Raw genomic sequence first — 24644 nt, forward strand, 5'->3', positions numbered from 1 at the left:
TGCTTATTGTTCAAGTTGCTAAAAACCAAAGATAAAGATGAATATTTTGAAAGCAACCAAGTTGGGTGGATTTGGTGGAAGATATTTCATACAGGCGAACAAGCATACAAATGAAGGCTGCCCTCTTGTCAGAAGCACAGGTCAGAAGACAATGAAATGATATCTTTAATATTCTAAAAGAGAAAGCAATGTCAATCTAGAATTCTGTGTTGAACAAAAATATATTTCAAATATGAGGATGACATAAAGTTCTTTTTAGATTAAACAAATGTGAGAGAATTTGTTGCCAACAGAACTGCACCATAAGAAATACTAACAGAAATTCTTCAGGCTAAAGAGAAATAATAGCAGATGAAAACTCAGATCTTCAGGAAGGAATGAAGAGCACTGGAAATCATGAATATGTCAGTAAATATAAAAGCCAGTATTTAAATTCTTTTCTTAATTTAAAAATAAATTAAAATTCACTGTTTAATTGTTTTGTAAAGTTTATAACATCTAGATTTAAAATATATTACAACAATAGCACAAAGAACAGGTGTGTATGTGTAGGGGAAGATGTTAAAAACATTATCCCGAGTAAGCTTCTGACATTTTATATTAAGTAATAAAACATAAAATCTAAATAGACTGTGATGAATTAAGGATGCATTTTGTAATTCATAAAGCACCATTAAAATGCAATAAACAGAAATATAACTAAAAAGTGAATAAAAAAGTAAAATTGAATTAAAAATATATGGAGTAAACCAAGAGGAGGCAGGAACGGGGGAGTAGAAATACAAGACACTCGATGGGAAAAAAATAAGAAACAAATACCAAAATGGTAGATCTAAAAACACAGTATCAATCATTACACTAAATGGTAATAGATTAACCATTCCATTTAAAAGGTAGAAAATGACCAAATGAATTTAAAAATGACTAACTCTATACTGTCTGCAAGAGACATTAAAATGTTGCCATGTGTTTATATGCTCAGATGAACAACTTGATCCTTACTCTTTTGTGTGTGCAAATATAGCTCGGAACATCTTGGCTTTGAAATGCAATAAGGATTACTGTTTCTTTTATAATTATGTTAATCAGAGTAATTTTAAGAATTTTGTTGTTGTTACTGTTTTTTAGGACCAATGACACTGGATTCCTTTCTTATAAAGAACATCTGCCAGTAACTAAGATAGTGATTACAGACACAGGCCGACCACATTCAGAAGCAGCTTATAGACTGGGGCCTCTGCTCTGCTGGGGAGACAGTAAGTGGTAGCAACGTGTTGTATACATATCTGAGGAAAGTGATGTCACTTAAGAATCATGTTTCTATTATGTCATAATTAATCAGACTTCTGTCGTGAAAACTCATAAGCAATGTCTGAAATAGTTGTGTTTTTTTTTGTTATTTGTTTATTGTGATAACATTGTATACATTTCAGGTGTACATCATTATACTTCTATTTCTGCATGGATTACATCCTATTCTTATGTTCACCACCCAAATACTAATTCCAGTCCATCACCACGCACATGTGCCTAGTTATCCCTTTTGCCCTCCTCCCTCCCCGCTTCCCCTCTGGTAACCACCAATCCAATCTCTGTCTCTATGTATTTGTTTGTTGTTATTATCTACTACTTATGAGGGAGATCGTACGGTATTTGACCTTCTCTCTCTGACTTATTTCACTTTGCATAATACCCTCATTGTCCGTCCATGTTTTAGTCAGTCAGCAAATCAAGTGCCTCTATAAAGTGCAAAACCCTGTGATAAATGCTATAATGGGAAACTGTGTTAAGATTCTATAAAGAAATCACTAAGCATCTTGATTTGATTGGTTCATAAATACACTCCAGCATTTCTAAATTTCTACGTGCCATTATCCATACAGGAAAGACTCAGTGCTACACAAAATTGTTAACAATGTATGTTAGTTTCCTACTGTTGAGCCTGGAGTGAAATTAAAATGTCAATAGAATCAAATGTCAGTTTAATCAAACATATTTCAACTTTTAATCTTACTTTTTTTTCAGTTTGTGTGTGTGTTCACTCTAAATCGATGGGACATGCTGTTTTGTATATTCAGTGTATTAACACTCATAACTAGAAATTTAAAATTCAAACATAGTTTCACAGAAAATATATATTTTCAGCAGGGAATGAAGTGAGCATATGTTTCTATTCGTAACCTCTCTGAAATCGGTTAGGTTAGAGACTGATGCATTCATCATTTATACTTTAGTTATTTCCAGAACTTAAAATGGAAATAGAAGAAATATTTATTTACATTAAAAGTATGCCCTAAAATAAAATTTTATTCTAGGGGCTCAACAGAGGAAGAGATGATCTGACAGTGCAGTGGATTTATGGAGATAGCAGAGCAGAAGTTGCTTAGTTAAAAAGCAAAAATGATATTGGCCTATAAAAAAAGCAAAGATGATATTGGCCTATAAAAATTTATATATACATTGTAAAAAACTGTCTGCCATTATACCCACCATCCCTAATCTTTATCATCTCTACTTCCTGTTCTGCCAGTAGGCCTTACACAATCACATGAAGATGACATAGGGTATTTCATGGAGAGAAAAATTATGGGCAAAGAGATGAGGTTGTAAACTCAGGATGCATCCAGGGGAGTGCAACGATTTTGTGTGACTATAGAGAAATTGTTCTATGCGTCACATGCACTTTTCACCTCTGGCTCTGATAGTAACCCTTCAGGGAGCCAGGCTGGCTTCCTCCATCCCCCTCATTCCCTTTGCTGTAATTCCTGGAAGACTGGTCTACCTTGACTGAGGTCACTACCAACTCTATATCCTAGAGTTTCTTTCTTGAAAACTTCCTGCCATGAACTTAAGCACACAGCACCTTTCCACTTAGAGCAGTGGATCTCCATCCCAGGCGATTTTCCCCCCTCAGTGGACATCTGGCAATATCTGGAGACATTTCTGGCTGTCACAATTGTGGGGGGTTGAGTGCTATCGGCATCTAGAGGAAGAGGCCAGGAATGCTGCTAACTATCCTACTTTGCACAAGACAGTGCTCCACAACAAAGAATTACCTGGTCCAAACTGTCAGTAGTGCTGAGGTTGAGAAACTAGAGCATTTAACTTTGTGACGATAGGGATGCAGATAGAGGATAAAAATATTAGGAATAAGAATTTACAAATAGTTTAAGTATGTAAAGACCTGCTAATTAATCTCTGACTTATTAATGAAACAGTCAATGAGATCTTTCTCTGGCCTTCTTGGCTCCTACATCTGTTTCAGAGTTGAGGCTCATCCTCACATGAGGTTATAGGACTGTTTTCTGCGTAACATGGTACAATTCAACATCCTATTTCTGATACAAACTAAGCAAACAGAGAACCTCCTCAGTGTTATAAAAGGTATCTTTGAAAATCTGACAGCTAATATCATACTAAATAGTCAAAGACTTAAATGTTTTCTCTCTAAGATTAGGATCAAGACAAGGACGTCTGCTGTGACCTCTCCTATTCAGGATCATACTGGTAGTACTAGCACATGTGATAGGTCAAGAAAAGGAATTCAAGGAGTATAGATCAGAAAGTAAAAAATGTCTCTATTTACAGATGACATGGTTTCCTAGGTATAAAATCCCTAAGAATTTATTAAAAAAAAAAAAGTGGGTTTAGCAAAGTCATAGTATCAATATACAAAAATAAATTATATTTTTGTATGCTAATAATGAAAAACTGTAAATTGAAATTTAAAAAGTATCAAAAATATGGAGTACTTTGGTATAATGTAACAAAATTACAGAACACTGATGAGAAAAAATTAAAGAAGAACTAAATAAAAGACCCTACTTATGCATTGAAAGACTTGATATTGTTAAGATGTCAGTTTTCCCTAATTGGTATACAGATTGAATACAATCCAATAAAAACCTAGACTTTTATTTTTGTAGAAATTGGCAAACTTATTCTAAAATGTATATGGAAAAGCAGAGAAACTAGAATAGCTAAAACATTTTGAAAAAATAAAAACAAAGTTGGAGTCTTATACTGCCTGATTTTAAGACTTGTTACAAAACTACAAAATTCAAGATGGTGTGGTCTTGACATCTAGGTGGATAAATAGATTAATGGAATAGAATAGAGAGCCCAGAAATAGAGCCACATATTTTTGGTGAATTGCTTTTGACAAGCTACCAAGACAACTCAATGGAGAAGGATAATCCTTTTCAACAAACGGTGCTGGAATAATTAGAATCCATTTGCAAAAAAAACAAAAATCTCAACCCATACTTCAAGCTACATGCAAAAATTAACTCAAGATTGATCCTATGATCAATTAAGTAAATTAAATAAATGCAAACTCACAAACTATAAAACTTCTCTAAGAAAATATAATAGAAAATCTTAGTGTTAGGCATAAATTCTTAGATATAACACCAAAAGCATGATCCATAAAATTAAAAAAAGGATAAATTGGGTTTTGCTGAAAATAAGAACTTCTGCTTTTAAAATGACACTGTTAAGAAAATATAAAGAAAAGCCATAAACTGGGAGAAAATATTTACATAATACATATCTGATAAAAGCTAGTATTCAGAATACATAAAGAGCTCTCTCACAGTGCAATGATAAAAAAAATTCAAATTAACAAATGGGCAAAAGACTTGCACATAAACTTTATCAGAGAAAATATACAGATTTCAAATAAGCACATAAAAAGATCCACAACACATTAGTCGTTAGGGAATTTCAAAATAATACCACAATGAGATACCAAGATACAACTGTTAGAATGGCTAAAATTATAAAATAATAATTAAAGAAAACCCAAAACCTCTGACAATACAAAATGCTGAGGCTGCAGAGCAACTGGAACTTTCATACATTGCTGGTGCAAATGCAAAATGGTACAGCCACTTGGGCAGTTTTTATAGAGTTAAACATACATTTACCATATGATCCAACAATCTCACTCCTAGGTATTTACATAGGAGAAGTGAAATACCTGTGTGCAAAGATTTATATTGGCTTTATTCATAGTCTCCTAAAACTGGAAACCACCCAGATGTCCATCAACTACTGAATGGATAAATTTTCCATTTTGCTGTGGTGTGTCCACACTATATAGTGGAATACTACTAAATAATAAAAAGAAATGGATTACTGATACATGCAACACATGGGTGAATCTCAAATGCCTTTTGCTGAGTGAAAGAAGCTCGACTTAAAAGGCTGTGTGCTGGATGATTCAATTTCTAAGATATTCTGGAAAAGGCAAAACCATGGGAACAGAAAAAGGATCTCTGTTGCCAACGGCTTCAAGATGAGAGGAATTTTACAAAGGAGAACACATGAAGGAAATGTTCTATATCTTGAGTATTGTGGTGGCTTTGTGGCTTTATGTGTTTGTCAAAATTCCTAGAGCTATACACAAAAAAGCCTCAGTTTTATTCCATATAAATTATCCTTCAATACATCTGACTAAAAAAAAAACAACTAAATGATAGTATGAATAGTTATTTTTGGTTACTTAATTTTTTTTACTTTTTTTAGAGCAGTTTTATGTTTACCACAAAATTGAGAAGAAAGCACAGAGATTTTTCATATAGCTGCTGCCCACACAGATGCGTAGCCTCCCCCATTATCAACATCACTCACCAACATGGTACCTTTTTTTAAACCAAAGGATGATAGTTACTTAATTTTAAAATTGGGTCATTAAAAAAATACCAGATGTAAACTCATAAAACAGTAAAAGTTTTAGTAACTTGAGGATTCTCCAGGACACTCCAGAGTCCTGCTGAATATGTTTCTGATTTATATTAACTTTAGAAACAAAAGAGTCAAAGGAAAGAATCAAGGGAAAACATCTGGGTTTTCCCATTAACAGAAAGGTAATAACTGGGAGGGCTCACTTCTGTACTTTCCTTTCCACTCACTTTCCCAGAAGCAGTGAGAACATCTTCATTTTTGAGGTACCATTAGAAGTCTTCTAGAACAACAATTCCTTGCGTTCAGCATGCATAAGAATTACCTGGAGACCATGCCAACTGTAGTTGTAGTATCTTCAGAACTCTCCCCAAATACTACGGAGAGAGACTAGAAGGCCAGTATTGACACACAGGACTAAATTTATTTATTTACTTTTTTTGACATTCATTAGGGTGACATCTACAGGGACCTTCCCCTATTTCTGCAGATCTTGCAGCACAAAGAAAATTCCTGGACCTCTGAAGGCCTCTGGCCCCATTGCCTCAGCTTTCCTTGCTTTCCTTCATCTGTAAAATCTCCCCAATCCTTTTACTGAAAACTTTCACACTCAGATTCAAACCATTCCTCCATGAAGCTTCCACAGGTCTCTAGAGAACTAGTCCTACACTTTCAAAGAATGCTGAACATATTACAAATATATGTTTCTCATACTGGCTTTTAAGTATTTTTGAGCCTCTCAAGAGCACGTCCATTGCTCATTTACTGTTGTGTTCCTGGCACCTGGTATGTCACTGTTACATGAAAGGTCATCAATAAATAGAAGTTTATGAAAGAATGAGAATGATCCATCATACACAGCTCAAGAAACTTATAGCTAGTGAATCATTGATAAGAGACAGGAATAACTTTTTGATTGCATAAGCAATTAAATGATAAGCAAGTATATACTTTTAATGAAAGGAGTTTAGATTATGTTAAAAGACTTACTGTGATTAAAAAGTCACATAGTAGAAAGAGCGTCTAGTCCATCGGAGCCATTTCTCATCAGTACACTTGGGTTTGTGGCGGTGAAAGTGCCTTCAAATAAACACATGATTAATACTTGTTAATTTTTGCTCTTTTAATAATACAGTCCCTTTATAAAACTAGAACATTTTCTACCTCTTGGAGAAAAAAATATTTTGTGGCCTATTTTGCTTCATTTTGTTTTCTATTCTTTTGAAAAGACTTTCATTATTAATAACTGGTATTCAAGAAACTTCACAAATGTGAGGGAACAAAATTCTAAACACTTCAAAAGATTTCCATTTTTTTGAGACTGGGAATCCTCATAATTCTCAGGACTACAGTAATATCCTTTTGTGACAAGTTTATACATTTTTAATTTTTTATTCATTGTTTTAAATATCAAATAGTAATGACTTAATTGATACAGAGTCATTACCAGATTTTGAGATATACAGAAATGTCAAAGAAAAGAGTATAATAATCACCAAGAGTCACACAACTCAGAAATGATGATTAACACCAGTCAATATTATTCCAGACATTGCTAGATATCTCTAGTGTGGGGTCTCCCAACCTTGGCACTCTTGACATCTGGGCTGGATAATTCCTTGTTACGGTTGGGGGCCGTCCTGTGCATCGTAGGGCATTTAGCAGTATCCCTGGTCTCTACGTACTAGATGCAGCTCTTTTTCCCAGTTGTGACAACGAAATATATGTTCAGAAATTGCCAAATGTCCCCTGCGGTGCAGAAGTGCCCAGGTTGAGAACCAGCCCTAGATAAAAGAATAGAAAAAGAGATTTAGAAATAAATTTGCAAAACTTTGTTAACTGAAATGGAGAAAGAAGTAACTGAATTGAAGCCAAAGGAATTGCTTTATACTATTTATATGTCTAATATATTCAACTTGAACGATGCTGCTAAACTTAAAATAAAGATCGTAAAAATTTTAAAAGGTTATAGAATCACTAGGTTTTATATTAAACTCGGTTTTAAATTTTAGATAGTTTTGATCTAGTGTGAAAAATAGGAAAATTAGTGCTCATTTGTCCTCTTTTCTTTTTCTCTCTCCACCTCCCATTTTTTGCTAGTTTTGTTATTATTTGTGTGGTTGCTCATTTTGTAATGCTACCCACAGTCTTATCATTAGAGCCTGTCTATTCTTGAGTGATTTCTGTTTTGATTTATTTCTCCTTGGATTGCATCGTCAGGTAGTTGATGTTTTCTGGGTTTTGCTCCAGAAAGACTCATGAGTGTTGCATATCCTGAGTTTGCATATGCTTGAGAATATTTATTGCCTCAGAACTCTAAAACAAACTTGGCTGGTGTAATTTTATATTGGTAATTTTAGTAACAGCTTTACCGAGATATAATCCACGTGCTCTATAATTCACCTGTTTAAAGTGTACAGTCTAATCGTATTTTAGTGTATTTAATCATTTTAGTATATTACAGAGTTGTGCAGCCATCATCACAATCAATTTTAGAACATTTCCATCACCCCCAAAAGAAACTGGTACCCATTTGGCAGACACTCCCCATTTCCCTCTCACCCCCACCCCAACCCTAGTCTACCATGAATCTACCTTTTATCTCTGCAGAATTGCCTATTCTGGACATTTCATATAGATGAAAACACAGAATATGTGATTTCTGTGACTGGCTTCTTTCACTTAGCATGATATCACCAAGGTTTATCCATGTTGTAGCTTGTATTGATACTTCATTATTTTTTATGATCAAATAATGTTCCATTGTATGGATACACCGCATTTTGTTTATCCATTAATCAGTTGGTGGACATCTGGGTTGGTTCCACTTTTTGGCTGTTATGAATAATGTTCCTTTGAACATCTATGTATAAGTTTTTTTGTGGATATATGTTTTCACTTCTCTTGAGGATATCTAGGAGTGCAACTTCTGGGTTATAAGGTAACCCTATATTGAACCTTTTTAGAAACTGGTGTAGCATTTTTGGGTCACTCTTTGTGACTTTCACCAGTTTGTAAATATTATCCACTTTTGTTTGCAATGAGAAATGCAGTCATCTTGTCTTCCACAGCTTTTCTAGATATCTTTTGGTTGACCGTATTTCTTTATGAAGTAGGGTTTTATTTTTATTTTTCCCCAAAAGGGCTTGTATGTGGTTTATTCTCAGATTTATTTCAAATTTGAGAATGTCTGCCTATTGCCTTAACATGAAAAAATTAGGCTAGATACATTGTCTTTCTCTCAGAAATTTGTGGTCAGTGCTCTTTATCTTCTGATATCGAATGTTGCTGTCAAGAATTCTGAGGCCAAACTACTTTTTCCACTTTGGAGGTGACTAGCTTTTTCTGACTGAATACTTTAAGGAATAATTATTCTTAAAGGTCAGTAACTTAACAAGAATACATCTCAGTGTTGTGCATTGGTATTAATTTTTCCTGAAATAGGATGTGATGTGGTAAAATGTATACAGGCATTTTATAAGTTGTTAAAGAGTTGTTGCAAATGTGATCTAAATTTCTGCTCTCAGTTCGTTAATCTGAACAAGGTAGTATTTTTAACTCTTTGGCATTTGCGTTTTTCCACCTATTTTATTAAATGTGTTTCTTCTCAATTCATTCTGTTGAAATGTTATGCCTAATCAAGGCACCTCCAAAACTTAAGAGAGTTGGAAAAGATTGTTCTAAGTTTCTTGTTGCAAGAAACTCTTGTCATTGAAATTAGTTTCTCCATTTTGTCTGCATCGACTTGTTCAGCTGTCTGAGAAATCACAGCTGCCCAGAATGCGTTAAATAATCAAAAGTGCATGTAGGCAATAAATAACTTTGCAGAAGTTACACTCCGAGACTGGAAAAAGGTATTGACTAGTGATTTGGTTAATTTCTCTTCTGTTTGACAGAGTTCTGTTCCATTTGGCAGACTACATATAAACCATTAAAAAAGTGAGGATCAATTCCATTTTAACAGATAATCATATGATGTAATTTTGCAAGCTCCTCTATGTCTATAATCCTCCACCATTAGGAAATTCTTTTGATTTTAATTTTTATTTGTTCTTTTCTTGGGTTTTCTTTACTTAATTTTCCTAAAATTTCTCCACCTGTTTACCCCTGTTCTGCTTCTGTCTTTTCGTCTTCTTCCTTCTCTCTCTTTTCTGTCTCCCCTCCTTCCCTCCCTCTTTCTACTTGTCTACCAAAGAATTTGAGTGTATTTATTGTGATACATGTAATACAACCAAACTGGGAGTGATTTCTCTAAGCTTTCTGATTGCTACTAGGACAAAGGAAATCTTATAATTTCATTCCACAAACATTTATTAAGCCCATACATTGTACTATGCCTTCCCTACATCGATAGAGAGAGAGAGAGAAAGAGAGAGCGAAAGAGACAGAGCAGCAAACCAAATAGACAAAAGTATCTGCATTTTTGGAGCTTGAGTTCTCTTGGGGGAATAGACAATAAATAAGTAAAATATATGGTATGATGGATGCTAGTAAGTGTTGTGAAGACAATATAGTTGAGGCAGGAGTGGGGTAGGATTGGAAATTTTAAATAGGATGGTCATTAAATGCTCATAAGAAGGTGGCATTTGAATGAAAATCTGAAGGAAATAAGGTAGCATGGCATGTGTATTTCTGTGAAAGAGTTCTCTAGACAGAGGGAAAAGCCAGAATAGCCACACAGAGATAGGGCTGTAGCTGGTGCGCTCAGGGAACAGCAAATTGTCAATACATTTGGAGCAGAGTGTGCAAAGAGGAGAGTGGTAGAAGTCAGAGAGGAAACTGGTGGTCAAACCATGGAGGATTTTGAAAGGTCTTTATTTTCCAACCTGAATGAGATTGGAAAACATTAGAAAATTTTGAGAAGTGGAGTGGTGTGATCTAACTTTATGCCCTAATGAGATTGCACAGGGTAAGGCTGAAGCAAGGAGACCATTTATGAGACCGTATCACCACCCATCTGAGGGATTATGGTGGCATGGGCCATGGGCACAATGATGATAGCTGAATGGGTATAGTTCCAAAGGAGAAGCAATAAAATTTGCTAATGAATTGATGTAGGTTGCAAAAGGAAGAGTCCAGAATGACACCGAGGTATTTGGACTAACAGTCAATTAGAGGCGTATAATTGGCATTAATTGAGATGGAGAAGATTGCTGCTGGCGTCAAGGAGCTGCAGAGGAATGTAAAGAATTCAGTTTTGAATATATAAAGTTGAGATGCCATCAGACATTCAGATAGAAATGTGGAGTTGTTAGTTTGAGAGTTCCAGACTTCAGATATATATTTGTAAGTCATCAGCATATTTAAAGCCATGAGATGGACCAGGGGAGTTATTGTGGATGGAGAAGTGTAATGACAGGGCCTTGGGGCCTTCCAACATTGATAGATTGAGGAAGTGAGGAGGAAGAAAGAAAACTGAGAATTATACCACTAATGAGAAAGGCAAAGGACTGTTGGTATTCTTGACTCCAAGTGAAGAAAATGTTTCCAAGAGGGGAGAACAATCAACTGTTAGTTGTTGTTAATGCAATGCATTAAGTAAGATGAGGGCTGGAGATTCACAAAGGACTAGTATCTGTAACATTTAAGAACACTCAAAAGTCAACAGTGGAAAAAAAAGAAGCAATCCAATAAAATATGAATGTTATGAACTGAATTGTTTCCCCATCCCCAAAATTCATATATTGAAGCCCTAACCCCTAATGTGACTGCATTGGGTGATAGGGTCTTTAAGGAGGTCATTGAAGTTAAATGAGGTCATGAGGGTGGGGCCCTAATCTGATTGGACTGGTGTCCTTATAAGAAGAGGAAGAGACACCAGAGAGTGCTCTCTTTCCACCTGTGCACAGAGGAAAGGCCATGTGAGGACACAGTGAGAAGGTGGCCATCTCCAAGCCAGGAATACCATAGGTAAAAGACATGAAGAGAGGTTTCACCAAATAAAGAATACAAATGGCAGTTGAACACGTGAAGAGATACTCAAAATCATTAAGCACTGAGAAAATGCATATTAAAACCACAATGACATATCACTGCACACCTTCCAGAATGGCTAAAAAAAAAAAAAAATGACAACACAAAATCCTGGCCAGGATGTGGAGAAACTGGTTCATTCATACTTTGCTGGTGGGAATGTAGCATGGTATGGCCACTCTGTAAAAGAGTTTTCCCAGAAACTCTTAAAATGAGCAAAAAATAAGCATAAAAAATAAGCACGTAGATAAATAAGAAAACTCGCATACGACCCAGTGATTGTACTCCTTGGCATTTATCCCAGAGAATTGAAAACTTATATAAAATCCTGTACATGGATGTTCATAGCAGCTTTATTTGTAATAGCTGAAAACTGGGAACAACCCAGATGTCTTTCAACAGGTGAATGGTTAAATAAATTGTGCATCCATTGCCATGGAATACTACTCAGCAATAAAAAGGAATGAACTATTGATATGTACAACAAGCTGGGCGAATCTTCAGAGAGTAATTCTGAGTGGAAAAAAAAAAGTCAGCCTCAAAAGGCTACATACTATGTGCCTTTATTTGTAGAATATTTTTCAAATGATGGTGGAGAACTGATTAGTGGTTGTCAAGGGGTTAAGGAGGTGATGAAGGCAGGAGGGAAGAGGCTGTGGCTATAAAAGGGAAGCAAGAGGAGTACTTGTGGGGATACAAATGTTCTGCATCTTAACTGTATCAATACCAGTATCCTGGTTTTTATATTATATTATAGTCTTGCCAGATGTTACCACTGGGGAAAACTAGTAAAGAGTACACAGAATCTTTCTGTATTTTTTTGTACAACCACATGAAAATCTACAGTTATTTCAAAATAAAATTTTTTTTTTTTTTTTTGTGAGGAGATCAGCCCTGTGCTAACATCCGCCAATCCTCCTCTTTTTTTGCTGAGGAAGACGGCCCTGGGCTAACATCTGTGCCCATCTTCCTCCACTTTATATGGGACGCCGCCACAGCATGGCCTGCCAAGCAGTGCGTCGGTGCGCGCCCGGGATCCGAACCAGCGAACCCCGGGCCGCCGCAGCGGAGCACGCGCACTTAACCGCTTGCGCCACCGGGGCGGCCCCCAAAATAAAATTTTTCATTAAAGAAATCTAATATTCCCAGCTTTCTAAAATGATTCTTAAGCCTTCAGAAAGATTTATTGGACTAGTAAATTATCCCTTGCTTTGGTATTTCTATATTTCCTTTTACTTTATTCACTTTTAAGAAAGGTAGTGTTACCAAACTCATAAAGTTGTATACACTAAATATATACAGCTTTTTACATGTCAATCCTACCTCAATAAAGTGGTTTGAAAAAAGAAAGAAAGGCAGTGTTAGCATGTCATATGCATTTTGATTTTAAAAGTAAAACGTATTGTCTTAAAAAGCAATATATTTTTCAGGGGCCAGCCTGGTGGTATAGTGGTTAGTTTGCACATTCCACTTCGGCAGCCCAGGGTTTGCAGGTTCAGATCCTGGGCACAGACCTAAAGCCGTGCTGTGGCGGCCTCCCACATACAAAATAGAGGAAGATGGGCACAGGGACAATCTTCCTTAAGTGAAAAAGAGGAAGACTGGCAACAGATGTTAGCTCAAGGCCCATCTTCCTCACCAAAGAAAAGAAAAGAAAAAAAAAAGCAATATGTTTTTTAAATACTATTCTTTTTTTTAAACAGCTTTATTGAGATATAATCCACATACTGTGTAGTTCACTCACATAAAGTGAACTGTTCAATGGCATTTAGTATATTCGCAGCCCTGTATAACCATTACTACATTCAATTTTAGAACATTTTCATTACCCCCAAAATAACTCTGCGCCTGTTAGACCCGGCCTTCCTTCAACTGCTCCATCTTCCCAGCCCTAGGAAGCCACTAATCTACTTTCTGTCTCTGTAAATCTGTTCTTTTTAAAAGGATAATCAATTAATGATATAAATAAAAGTTTATCAAAAGAAATATTTTAAAAATTACTTGTAATCTTATAAGTTTATTTTACTAAATGGGCTCTCTTTTTACTTTATATATGTAATTAAATACTTAATACATCTTCCTCTTCGGTGTAAATAAAGGTATGGATCCTGTTATCCATTATAATTGTTTTTAAATTCTGGGAAGATAAAAGGTGGCATTTCTGAAGGCAACTTTCCAAATCTCTGGTACCCTGTATTGAATTTAATTGAAAATATATTAATTAGTTACTATAAAAATTGTTAGTAATTATTAATTAATTACATAGAATAATACATCGTAATTTGTTTTGTGGGGATGATAAAGGGGATCTTACCCTCTTGACTAGCATGCATGCAGCAAGTGATTGCATTCAGGTCCGCTATTGCTTCAGCTTAGGGATTTTTAGCCACGGAATCCTCTTCAAAAGACCTGCAGCTTCCGGCTGGTGCCTGCCTGCTGGGCTCTGCTCTGCCCGCTCTTCCTTGCTCCTCCTTTCTCTGAGGCAGCGCAGATCCTCCTGGGTGCGTCTTCACACAGTCTGGAAAGAGCCGAGCTGTCATATGCCATTAACATTATCTGATCGTGAAAATGCTGGCCTTTGCTTTTTTTTATAATTGTTTTGAATTAGGAACAATAAATTTTTTAATCTTATAAAATGTTCTTGAAACTTCGTTTTTTTACCTATTGTGAATCTGTAAAATAAGTTTTGCTAACTAGACAGAATAGGTGCTGTTGTGTGTGTGAGAGTGTTTAAGCTACCTAAGGTAATAAATTGTTTCCATTACAGTACAGGCATTCATTGTAAAGACAGCAGCAATTCAAAGAATTCTTCCTCTCTTTCAGCCAGTTCCCTGAGGTCTTCTGTATGATGCTTTGTTGAGTTAGTTGTGATATAAGTGTGAAACAAATGAAATATTATGTCTCATAATAATAATCAATTTAGACCTTTAAGTAATTCTGAGTGATCTTCTTTCTTTTCTGTGCGTATGTGAGGAAGATCAGCCCTGAGCTAACATCCATGCCAATCCTCCTCCTTTTTTACCCCTTTTTCTCCCCAAAGCCCCAGTAGATAGTTGTACGTCATAGTTGCACATCCTTCTAGTTGCTGTATGTGGGATGCGGCCACGGCCTCAGCGTGGCCGGAGAAGCGGTGCGTCGGTGTGTGCCCGGGATCCGAACCTGGGCCGCCAGTAGCGGAGCACACGCACTTAACCGCTAAGCCAGGGGGCCGGCCACTGAGTGATCCTCTTTCTAATCAGACCAAATCAGTAAGATTTAATAATATTCCATAATTTAAAGTTATAGCTTTATTTAAATTTTTATACATATACCATTTCAACAGAAAGGTATTTAATTCCTCCTAAAAATAGGTCAGGAAAGAACTTCTAGGAACACAAATGTGTTATCCTTGACTTGATATTGTGCATTTTCTTGCATTATTTCCTAGACATCAAAATATTGAAGTGTAGAAATAGCTATAAAATGGAAATAAGGACTAGGCTTGACATACTCAGATAATATACAGTTTTGTTTGGCTGTAGGGAAAAAAAAGCCCTCAAAGTACCTTCTCAGCTGAAAAAATTCAGCTCTAAAATTGTCCACGTATGAGCTGAAAATTGACTTTTGAATCAGGTCCATAAGAAAAACAGAAAAAATAAAATAGATATAAACACCGTTTGTTTGATCCAGAATTTAGAGAAAAGAAATAAAAATCTAAGGAACAAATAGAAGCCGAGTCAAGTTGGTGATTTTTAACTAGAGCTAGGTGTTTATTCTCTGCTAACATAATGAACCGTTGTTTTGAAATTACTGTTTTCTAACTTCAGAGAATCAATATGTCTTTCTTCCAGGAAGGTAATTTAGATAGAAGAACTTTATCCAGTGTTGTGTGTGTGTGGATGCGGTTGCTTACAACTCAAGATGCATATGTATATTTGATGTGTCGAGAACCTGCTGGTGGCAGCAGCCATGCCTAGTTCATTTCTCCGATGATGCTCCTCGTCAGCCACGCGTAACCTGTTGGATTTCACTCCTGCCGCTTCATGCCGCTGCATTTATATTTTATTTTCCATACTTTCTGCTATCTAAGACTCATAATATCTTTCAAAAAGAAAGTTGTATATATAACAAAAAAAAAAAGTGAGTGAGCAAGTGAAGATAAGAAGCTGTATTTGGCCAGAAATTATAAATAAACTTATAGACCACATAATTTATTTTCAGATCTCTTAATTTATACCCCAACCTTTTACAAATTTTCTCCTTATTTTGAGCATTTTAAAACTTTTTGAGGACCCTTTTTCCTACTATCTACTTCACTATTATAAGCAGAGTAAAAGATAATTTTGAGTGAAAAGAGCATTTTCATGACAATATCAGCAGAGCACAGAGTAAGTAGTGCCCTGATCTTTAGTCAGATGAGAGTGTTTTGAATGCTAGTCTCAGCTTAGAAAATCACAAGGCCTATTAATGAAAACAGTTAGTTGAGGGTGTCACTCTGAAGTGTGTGTGTTAGAACAAAAAACACTTTGAGCTTCTTTAGAGTTTTTGTTATTCAAAGGAATGTAGGTGTTTAAATTTTCAAGTTATAAAAAAATTAAGCCTATTAATCAGTGTTAGGCAGATCATTATCATTTTGGCAGAGGATAGTATTTAGGCTGAGGCTGTTTTTCTTATATAGAAATATAACATTCAGACCATTTCTTCAGTCTTCCCTTCCTCTCCCAGGGTGGAAGGAATCCAGGATTTCAGTCCTTGTAAAATCTCTCATCATATGCTCATGTCTTGTATACTATATAGTTAATAGAAAAAAGAAGAGCAGGTTTGTATACGTTAGCAATATTTTTAGTAGGAAAAATACTAACAATGGAAAATGTAATTATGTCATTCATTTTATTTCATAAATTGTTTTCTTACTTTCTGATTTTTTTCTTTAAAAAAAAAAACAGTGTCATTTTGGAATTCAGCTTCCTTCAATACTGAGGCCTCCTACCTTCATTTTCCTACTTTCCATGGAGAACTTAGTGCTGATGTGTCTTTCTTTTTTAAGACAACAGCCCCATCTGGGGTATTTTTAGAGAACCTGGGGATTACCGATTTTATACGGATAGAGCTACGCTGTAAGTCTCCTTTTCATTAAAAGTCTAAGGGATTCTATTTAGCAGTAAATCCTTGAACTAATTTTTAAAGCACTATGTTTCTAGTTTATCAGCTGAATCTTTTCATTGGGTCCCTTTGAAAAACATTCTATATTAAGTTAGCCTTTTTGCAAGAGAATAATTTCGTATTTAACATGTGATAATTTGGGAAAATTATTGGTATTCTCTAGAACCAATTTAAGAAAGTTTTAAATTCAAATAATTAATTTTTTTAAAAACTAAATTCTCAGTTCATTATAAAATTACTTAATTAAATCGACCAGCCATCTGATTTTGATATACTCTTAGACTGCTGTTAGAATCCTAGTATCAAATGTATATTGCATGCTTTTAAAATTATATAAACTTTGAATCACCATAAAAATTATTTTGATATAAAATGCCAGGTGCTATTTAGTTTTCTTGCCCTGGCCACATAGCTTGACTCTTCATCAGTATAAAAAATAACTCTGAGGATGAATTTCTTAAAATCTGTTTTTTTCCAAATATATTTTCCTGTCTCATTCCGCGTCTATTCTTTACTGATGTCATTAGTTCCTTCCATAAGATTCAAACCATTGTTTTTATATTCAGTGATTGCTATAATATGGTGCTATTCCTAAGCATATTGAAGACTCAGCTCTCCACCACGTGGACTAACTTGAACAATCTCCACGTCTAATGTTTCCAGCTCCAGCGGTGGTGACTTTCTCATTTGATGTGGGGAATGGGCCTTTTGAAATCTCCGTGCAGTCACCCACTCACTTCAACGACAACCAGTGGCACCACGTTAGGGTTGAAAGGAACACAAAAGAGGCATCCGTTCGAGTAGATCAGCTCTCGCCAAAGACGCAGCCCGCTCCGGCTGATGGGCATGTCCTTTTGCAGCTCAACAGTCAACTCTTTGTGGGTAAGTTCTGTTTTTTAGGCAGTTTGTCATTTGATTGTATCATGTAAGTGCACAGATGGGCCAAAATAAAATAATACCAGCTGAAAAAATAATGGTAATAATAACAACAAACCACCATTTATTGAGAACCTATGTTCCAGGCTGTGCCAGGTGTTTTGTTTCTTCCTCATAACCAACCTGTGAAGTGGATGTTATCCCTATTTTACAGATGAGGTCACTGATGATCAAGGGGTTGAAGTGACTTTCCTTCAGAAATCCACCCAATAAATGAGATTCAAATTTGTATTTGAGTAATTTCTAAACCTGCATTGTTAATATAGATTATGTGATTTGTTCCAGTTTTTTTGTTTTTTTAACATTGGTGTTTTTAGTATGATACTGGAGATGTTTATCTCTGTCCCAGGGGAGTTGAGGAACTCTTGTAATTCCAGCTGATGCCAACCAGGGACCCCTGTCAAAAACAGGTGGATGGCAGAAAAAAGAAAAACAGGAGCAAAGTGTGTAATATCCATGGCTTGACCACTTTCACCAGTTCTTCTGCTGGTGTCTCTAATCTCGCTCATTTTTCAGATATCTTCTGATCACCACTTTATATTTATAGCCAAATGTTGTTTATCTTTTTCCTAAATATATTAACTTGGTATTTGTAGACTTGATAGTGAAATATCTCTGGAGGTGTTTTTGCATCTTTGCTAATTATATTATAGAACTTACTGACCATGAAGGTCAAGAAATTATCTCTTACTTGATCACTTTTCATAGAGTTTAAAGTAAATAAGGACACAGCAACATGATAAAGCAGGATAAATGAAAAATTATCATAAATTACATTTAAAGCATTTTTAAGAGTTATGTTTTAGAATAAAATTCATCAGATCTCAACTATATTTTCTATTGCTTAACAAAATCTTGTTTTATTAAGTCTCTCTCTCTGCAAAGGATGAAACTTATTTGTAATATATTTGACTAAGACATATTTGGGATTTCTAATGAATTTGTGTACTTATTATTTCTATCATTTATTTTTTCTTTCACTCAATAAATATTTAATGAACTGCTTCTATGAGGAAGTAATAGATAATCTAATCATGATCTTGTGACCACTTATTGAAGGGTATGGAAATAATAAGGAATACATGAGAAGAAATACATAATTTTTCTTTTAATAACATGCTAGGAGCTCAGTCAGGAAATTGACATAGATATTTCTTGAATTACAAAAAATGAGAGATGGCCACAGCAAAAGGCATGGCAATTTAAAATCTGTCAGTATCTAGAAAATAGCCGTACTGTTCTTGGAAATGGAGAAAGCTGAAACAGTCCTCGAATTTTTCAGTGAAATCTGCTGCAGTTTGCCTGTACCTGACCTTTCATTCTTGGTATGAATTTTAACTTCATAGAAATGAGTCACTATATATTGTATCTGATGGGACTCTTTAATTTGATTTCAGGTGGTTGTAACAGATAGAAGTACTATTATGATATCAGAAATCTGTGTTCGAACAGACTTGAGTCTTTTGCCATTAATCTTGTGTTATAATTTTAATGAGGATCTAAGAGATTTCATCTTTATGGAGGCAATTGCTTAGGCTGTTGACATCCCCGTATGTGTGAAATTCAAGGACCATGTTACTTGAAAGTTTTAAAAATGAAATCTTTATTATGCTTAAGTCAAAGTCATTGAAAATTAAAAAAGAAAAGGCAGAAAGATCTCTGAAAAAAATGTTTCATCTACTATTAATAAAAATCTATTTATACAGTTCCCTCCTTCCTACTCACAGGTAACTGAGTAAACTGACGTGGTTAATATGATGATATTAAAAGAAGGACTGGTGTTAAAAATAAGTCTTACAGCCTTAGGTAGAGGCGGATCATTGGCTGTCAAGAGGACTCATAAAGATCTTGTTTTTATCTCTACCTCTACCACAAGAGTGGACCACTCTCTTAGGATAGGGCCACAAACAAGTTAATAAAATATTTACAAGACAAAATATTAATTTATCAATCTACAACATTACTATCAAACAAATCAGTTTTTTTTTTTTAATTTCTAGGTGAAAATACTTTTTCGCTGTAGGAAGATTCAATGGAAGTTAAATTATAATTAAAAAGATTACACTGAATTAGTGCAAAGTGGGCAAAAAGCTAGTAAAAGATCAGTAATAATTAGAGATAATTGAATGTAGCACTTACTAAGACCAAGATGTAGTTCTCCGCCTTCCTGAGAGCACATTTTAGTGGAAGGTACAAGAGGCAGTCAATAAAAGAGTAAAAAATAACATGAAATATACCTATATATATGTATATATTTGTACATACACATATACACATGCATGCACATACATGTATATAATTTCAGACAGTGATAAAGACCATAAAAGACAAAGCAGAGTAAGGAGTCAGGCAGTGATTGGAGTGGAGGGCTTCTGTGTCAAGTGTGATGGTCAGAGGAGTCCTCTCTGAGGGCTTTACATTTGAACAGAGGCCAGATGAAGCAGAAAAGGGAGGCTGTGAACATCTGAAGCAAGAGAATTCCAGGCTCAAAGTGGTGGGAATGAGCTTTAGGCAGTCAAGGAGCAAGGAGAAGTTCAGTGTGGCTGGAGGAGAGAATCAGTGTGAGGGAAAGGGTGGTGTCGAAAGCAGTCAAGGTATGTAGTGGGTCTCGTCCAGCCATGGCAAGGAACCTGAATTTTCCTCTAAGGGATCAGAGGAGTGGCATGATTTAATTTACATTTTCCACGTTCTTTCTTGCTGCTATGAGGCATATGGATGGAGGGATGAGGGTAGAAGCAGGCTATGGCAGTAGTCCTTATGAGAGATAGTGATGGTGTGGACTAAAGTGGAGATGGTAGAAAATAGAGTTGGGATATATTTTAAATGTAGATGAACTCAACTTGCTAATGAAGTGGTTAATGCTGTTAGTGTTCTATTACTTACCCTTGCTAATATTCTTGGGGGCAGGATCCTTCTCTGTAGGTCTCTGGGTTCCTCACATCATTTCTTAGTTTTTAATTTCCCTTGAAGTTAGCTTTTCTTATTTTCTTCCTTATCCTAATTTGTAGCATGATTAAAGCTGTTCCCTGGCCCCACAATCTGGATCATATACTACAAACGATACTCTTGCCAGGCTGCCAAAGAACCCTGGTCATTCTTCACAGCCCAGCAGAGGTACCTCCCACCTTCCTCTCATTCAATGAGATCCTACCCACCCCATAATCACACTCTCACCAGGAAATCTGGCTTCTTTCTTCATATGTATTTTGGATGAGTCCTTTTCTGATAAATTTATTGCAGATGTCTTCTCTCTCTCTCTGTGGATTATATTTTTATATTGTTAATGGTGTCTTTTGATGAACAGAGTTCTTAATTATAACAAGTCTAGATTGTTTTCTTTTTACTTTACTTTTCTTTTTACTTTACTTGTCTACACTGGCAGCACATGTCAGGTGTAGACTGTTTCCCCACGTATTAATACCTTCAAATATGTTTGAGTTAAGTCTGCTCTCGGAGCCCATGACTCCTTGGGTGACTGGGAATCTCTGCTTTAATCGAGTAGAATTGATTTTCTGGTTAAAATTTTAAAGGATAATTTTATTCCCCCTACTTACCAGTTCAAGAGTTGATTTGTAGTTCATCCGTCCATCTTAAAAATAATTACGGCTAATCAATATTTTCAAGTATGTATAATGACTATCACTTGTATTTGGGTATCGGGACAAGTGAATGAGATAAATGTAATTGCAAAAAGTAAGTCTATAGTTTTCAGCATCACCTTTTTCTCTTAAAAAAAATGTTTAAATCCAGACACTGATGATGATGATGATAATAATAATAATAATAGTGTTGTTTCAAATTACATGGAAACATAATCTTTATAAATGCAGGACAAAACTGAAAGACTAAGTTAGTGTTATTCAGTCTAAGATAGATTATTATCCTAGCATTTAGGAGCTTTTACCAAAAATGCACCTTCTTGTTTGTAAACAAATTTAGCATAAAACATCAAAACTATTGAGGAATATTTCAAATACCAAATAAAGTTATTTTATAATACTACAAATATGAACCATTAGAAATTTCGATCATGTAGAAATATGTTTGAGATATTATCTTTAACACTTTTACCTATAAGTAAAAAGTTGTGGATACTTGAATATATGTTAATTTTTATTAAAATTATATTCTCCATCTCACTGTGCTATCATAGCTAGGCCTATGTTGATGATATTTGTTGACATTATGTTTTTTTGGGATTAAAGTTTTTGGAAGTCTTTCAGAAGTGACTACTGCAAGGGGATAACATGAAAAAATCCAGTGTTTTTTCTCCATTGCTTGCTTCACTTTCTCCACTAAAGACCACTCATAAAGTGTGTTTTCATCTCAGAGTGAAACTTTGAGACAAGACTAATGCTTTAACTTCTGAGCAAAATCAATAAAAACAGATATAAAGCATGTTTAAAAATGTGATTCACAATGCCCTCAAGGTCCATCCATGTTGTCACAAATGGGAAGATTTCATCTTTTTTATAGCTGAGTAGTATTCCATTGTGTGTGTGTGTGTGTGTGTGTGTGTGTGTGTATATATAAATATATATAATCAGAGCTTCTTTATCTATTCATCCATTCCTGGGCACTTAGGTTGTTTCCAAGTCTTGGCTATTGTGAATAATGTTGCAATGAACATAGAGGTGCATATATCTTTTCAAATAAGTGTTTTTGTGTTCTTTGGATAAATACTCAGAAGTAGCATAGCTGGATCATGTGGTAGTTTTATTCTTAATTTTTTGAGGAATCTCCATACTGTTTTCCATGATGGCTGCACCAATTTACATTCTTACCAGCAGTGCGAAATGAATCTGATGGAGAAAGCCAAACACCATATGATTTCACTCATAAGTAGAAGATTAAAAAAACCAAAGAACAGGGCCGGCCCAGTGGCATATCAGTTAAGTGCGTGCACTCTGCTTCGGTGGCCCGAGGTTCACAGGTTTGGATCCTGGACACGCACCGACATAATGCTTGTCAAGCCATGCTGTGGCGGCTTTCCATATAAAGTAGAGGAAGATGGGCACGGGTGTTAGCCCAGGGCCAGTCTTCCTCAGCAAAAAGAGGAGGATTGGTAACGGATGTTAGCTCAGGGCTAATCTCCCTCACAAAAACAAAAAAACAAAAAACAACAGCAACCAAACACTTAGACACAGAGAATGGATTGGTGGTTGCCAGGGAGGAATGGGGGCGGGAGGATGAAAGGGATAAAAGGGCACGTGTATATGGTGATGGATGGCAATTAGACTTTGGGTGGTGAACACAATGTAGTCTTCACAGAAATTGAGATATAATGATGTACATCTGAAATTTATATAATGCTATAAACCAGTGTTACCTCAATAAAATTATTTTTCGTTTAAAAAAAATGATTCAGCTGGGTAACAATTATATATGACAATTGAAATAGGAATATGAAAATGATAGGTCAGAGATTGAACTAGTGTTAATCTACACCAAAGATTTATAAAACAGTAGGATTTTAACAATCCCTGTAGTTCCAAATATTAGAACAATTATCTTTAACTAATCTAAACTGCAAAGTGAAGGAGTAATAAAATAATAAACAAAAAATCTTGTATGAAAAAGTGAAAAAAGTTAACATTAATGTGATGTGATATAATGTGACAGAATAGAAACAATGAGCACCTGTGCAATGAACATCTCCCCTTCCCCAAATAACCTCAGCCATCAATGCTTTTCATAATAAACATGATGCTTCACATTCTACTTGTAGCCATATTTCTCCACTCTTGTTCTTAATCGTGGCACTGAGTCTTTATCGACTTTTTCACATTCATTCACTTTGTCCTTTTTGTATGTGTGTGATTTATGATATATTTTAGTTAAATAGTCTTATTCAGAGGTGCAATTCATTATCTTGAAAAATAAGTTTCGTAAAGTGATGCTAATTGCTGTATTAAACATTTGCCCTTGATCTTGTAACACTGAGGACTCAGTGTCGAGAGTCACTGCTGTTATCAGACGCCCACAAACGTTTTCCAGCCACAGAAACGTTGGAGAGAAAAGAATCAATCATTTTTTTTAAGCTGAAATGTGACAGTGGTCATTTTCTATTTTGGTTTGTAAACTCAGCATTTTTCTTAGAAGCTTCTTAAATTAGCCTTGAATTGATTTTCATTCAACCAGCTCTGCAATTTTTTGTTTGCGGTCTAAATTCTCTTACTGACAGGTTTTTAAATGGACAAACTCCATTTCAATACTAGGTGACTAGGACCTGAAGGAGAAGTAAGACTCCTGAAATAGACTCAGAAGTCATTTGCATTGCATTTAAATTGCATCAAATATATGAATATTTGTTGAGTATCTAGAGCAAACAGTTTCTAAATGCCATACGCAAAGGTTGATGTTGAACTCTAAGCCTCTTGGAGCTCTGAGGACGTGGTTTTCAACTTTAGTTGCACATTGGTATCACCTGAGGATATTTTGGGACACTGGCAGTAGAGTACAAAGATATATTTCTTTACTGTGCGTGGGCATTTCTGTAGTTTCAAAGTTGGATACTACAAATACATCCTTGTGTTGGTCTTTGGTGAACATATGCTTGTATTTCTGTTGGGTGTATATCTGGGAGTGGAATTATGAGGTCAGAGGACATGTGTATGGTAAGCATTAGGGGTCACTGTCTAATCTCTGTTGACCATTTGGATATCCTCCTTTATAAAGTGGCTCTTCCAATCTGTTGCCCATTTTCTATAGGGTTGTCGTCTTCTTTAAAAAAATAATAAATTTGTAGGTATTCTTTATGTATTTTGGGTGAGTCCTTTTCTGATAAATTAATTACAAATATCTTCTCTCTCTCTGCGGATTATAATTTTATATTGTTAATGATGTCTTTTGATGAACAGAAGTTCTTAATTATAACATATTCTAGATTTTTTTCTTTTTACTTTGTT

General features: G+C 35.3%; 1 protein-coding gene across 1 annotated transcript in view; it reads left to right on the plus strand.

Annotated features, from left to right (window-relative positions):
* CNTNAP4 (contactin associated protein family member 4) overlaps nucleotides 1–24644 on the plus strand; it is a 261402-nt gene that overhangs the window by 187813 nt on the left and 48945 nt on the right. Inside the window, exons 15-17 of the mRNA XM_058528320.1 lie at nucleotides 1129–1256; nucleotides 16584–16754; nucleotides 17464–17682. Coding sequence (XP_058384303.1) covers nucleotides 1129–1256; nucleotides 16584–16754; nucleotides 17464–17682 — 518 coding nt within the window. The remainder of the gene's footprint in view (nucleotides 1–1128; nucleotides 1257–16583; nucleotides 16755–17463; nucleotides 17683–24644) is intronic.

The sequence above is a fragment of the Diceros bicornis genome, chromosome 32, assembly GCF_020826845.1.
Source record: "Diceros bicornis minor isolate mBicDic1 chromosome 32, mDicBic1.mat.cur, whole genome shotgun sequence".
Classification (NCBI taxonomy): Eukaryota; Metazoa; Chordata; class Mammalia; order Perissodactyla; family Rhinocerotidae; genus Diceros; species Diceros bicornis.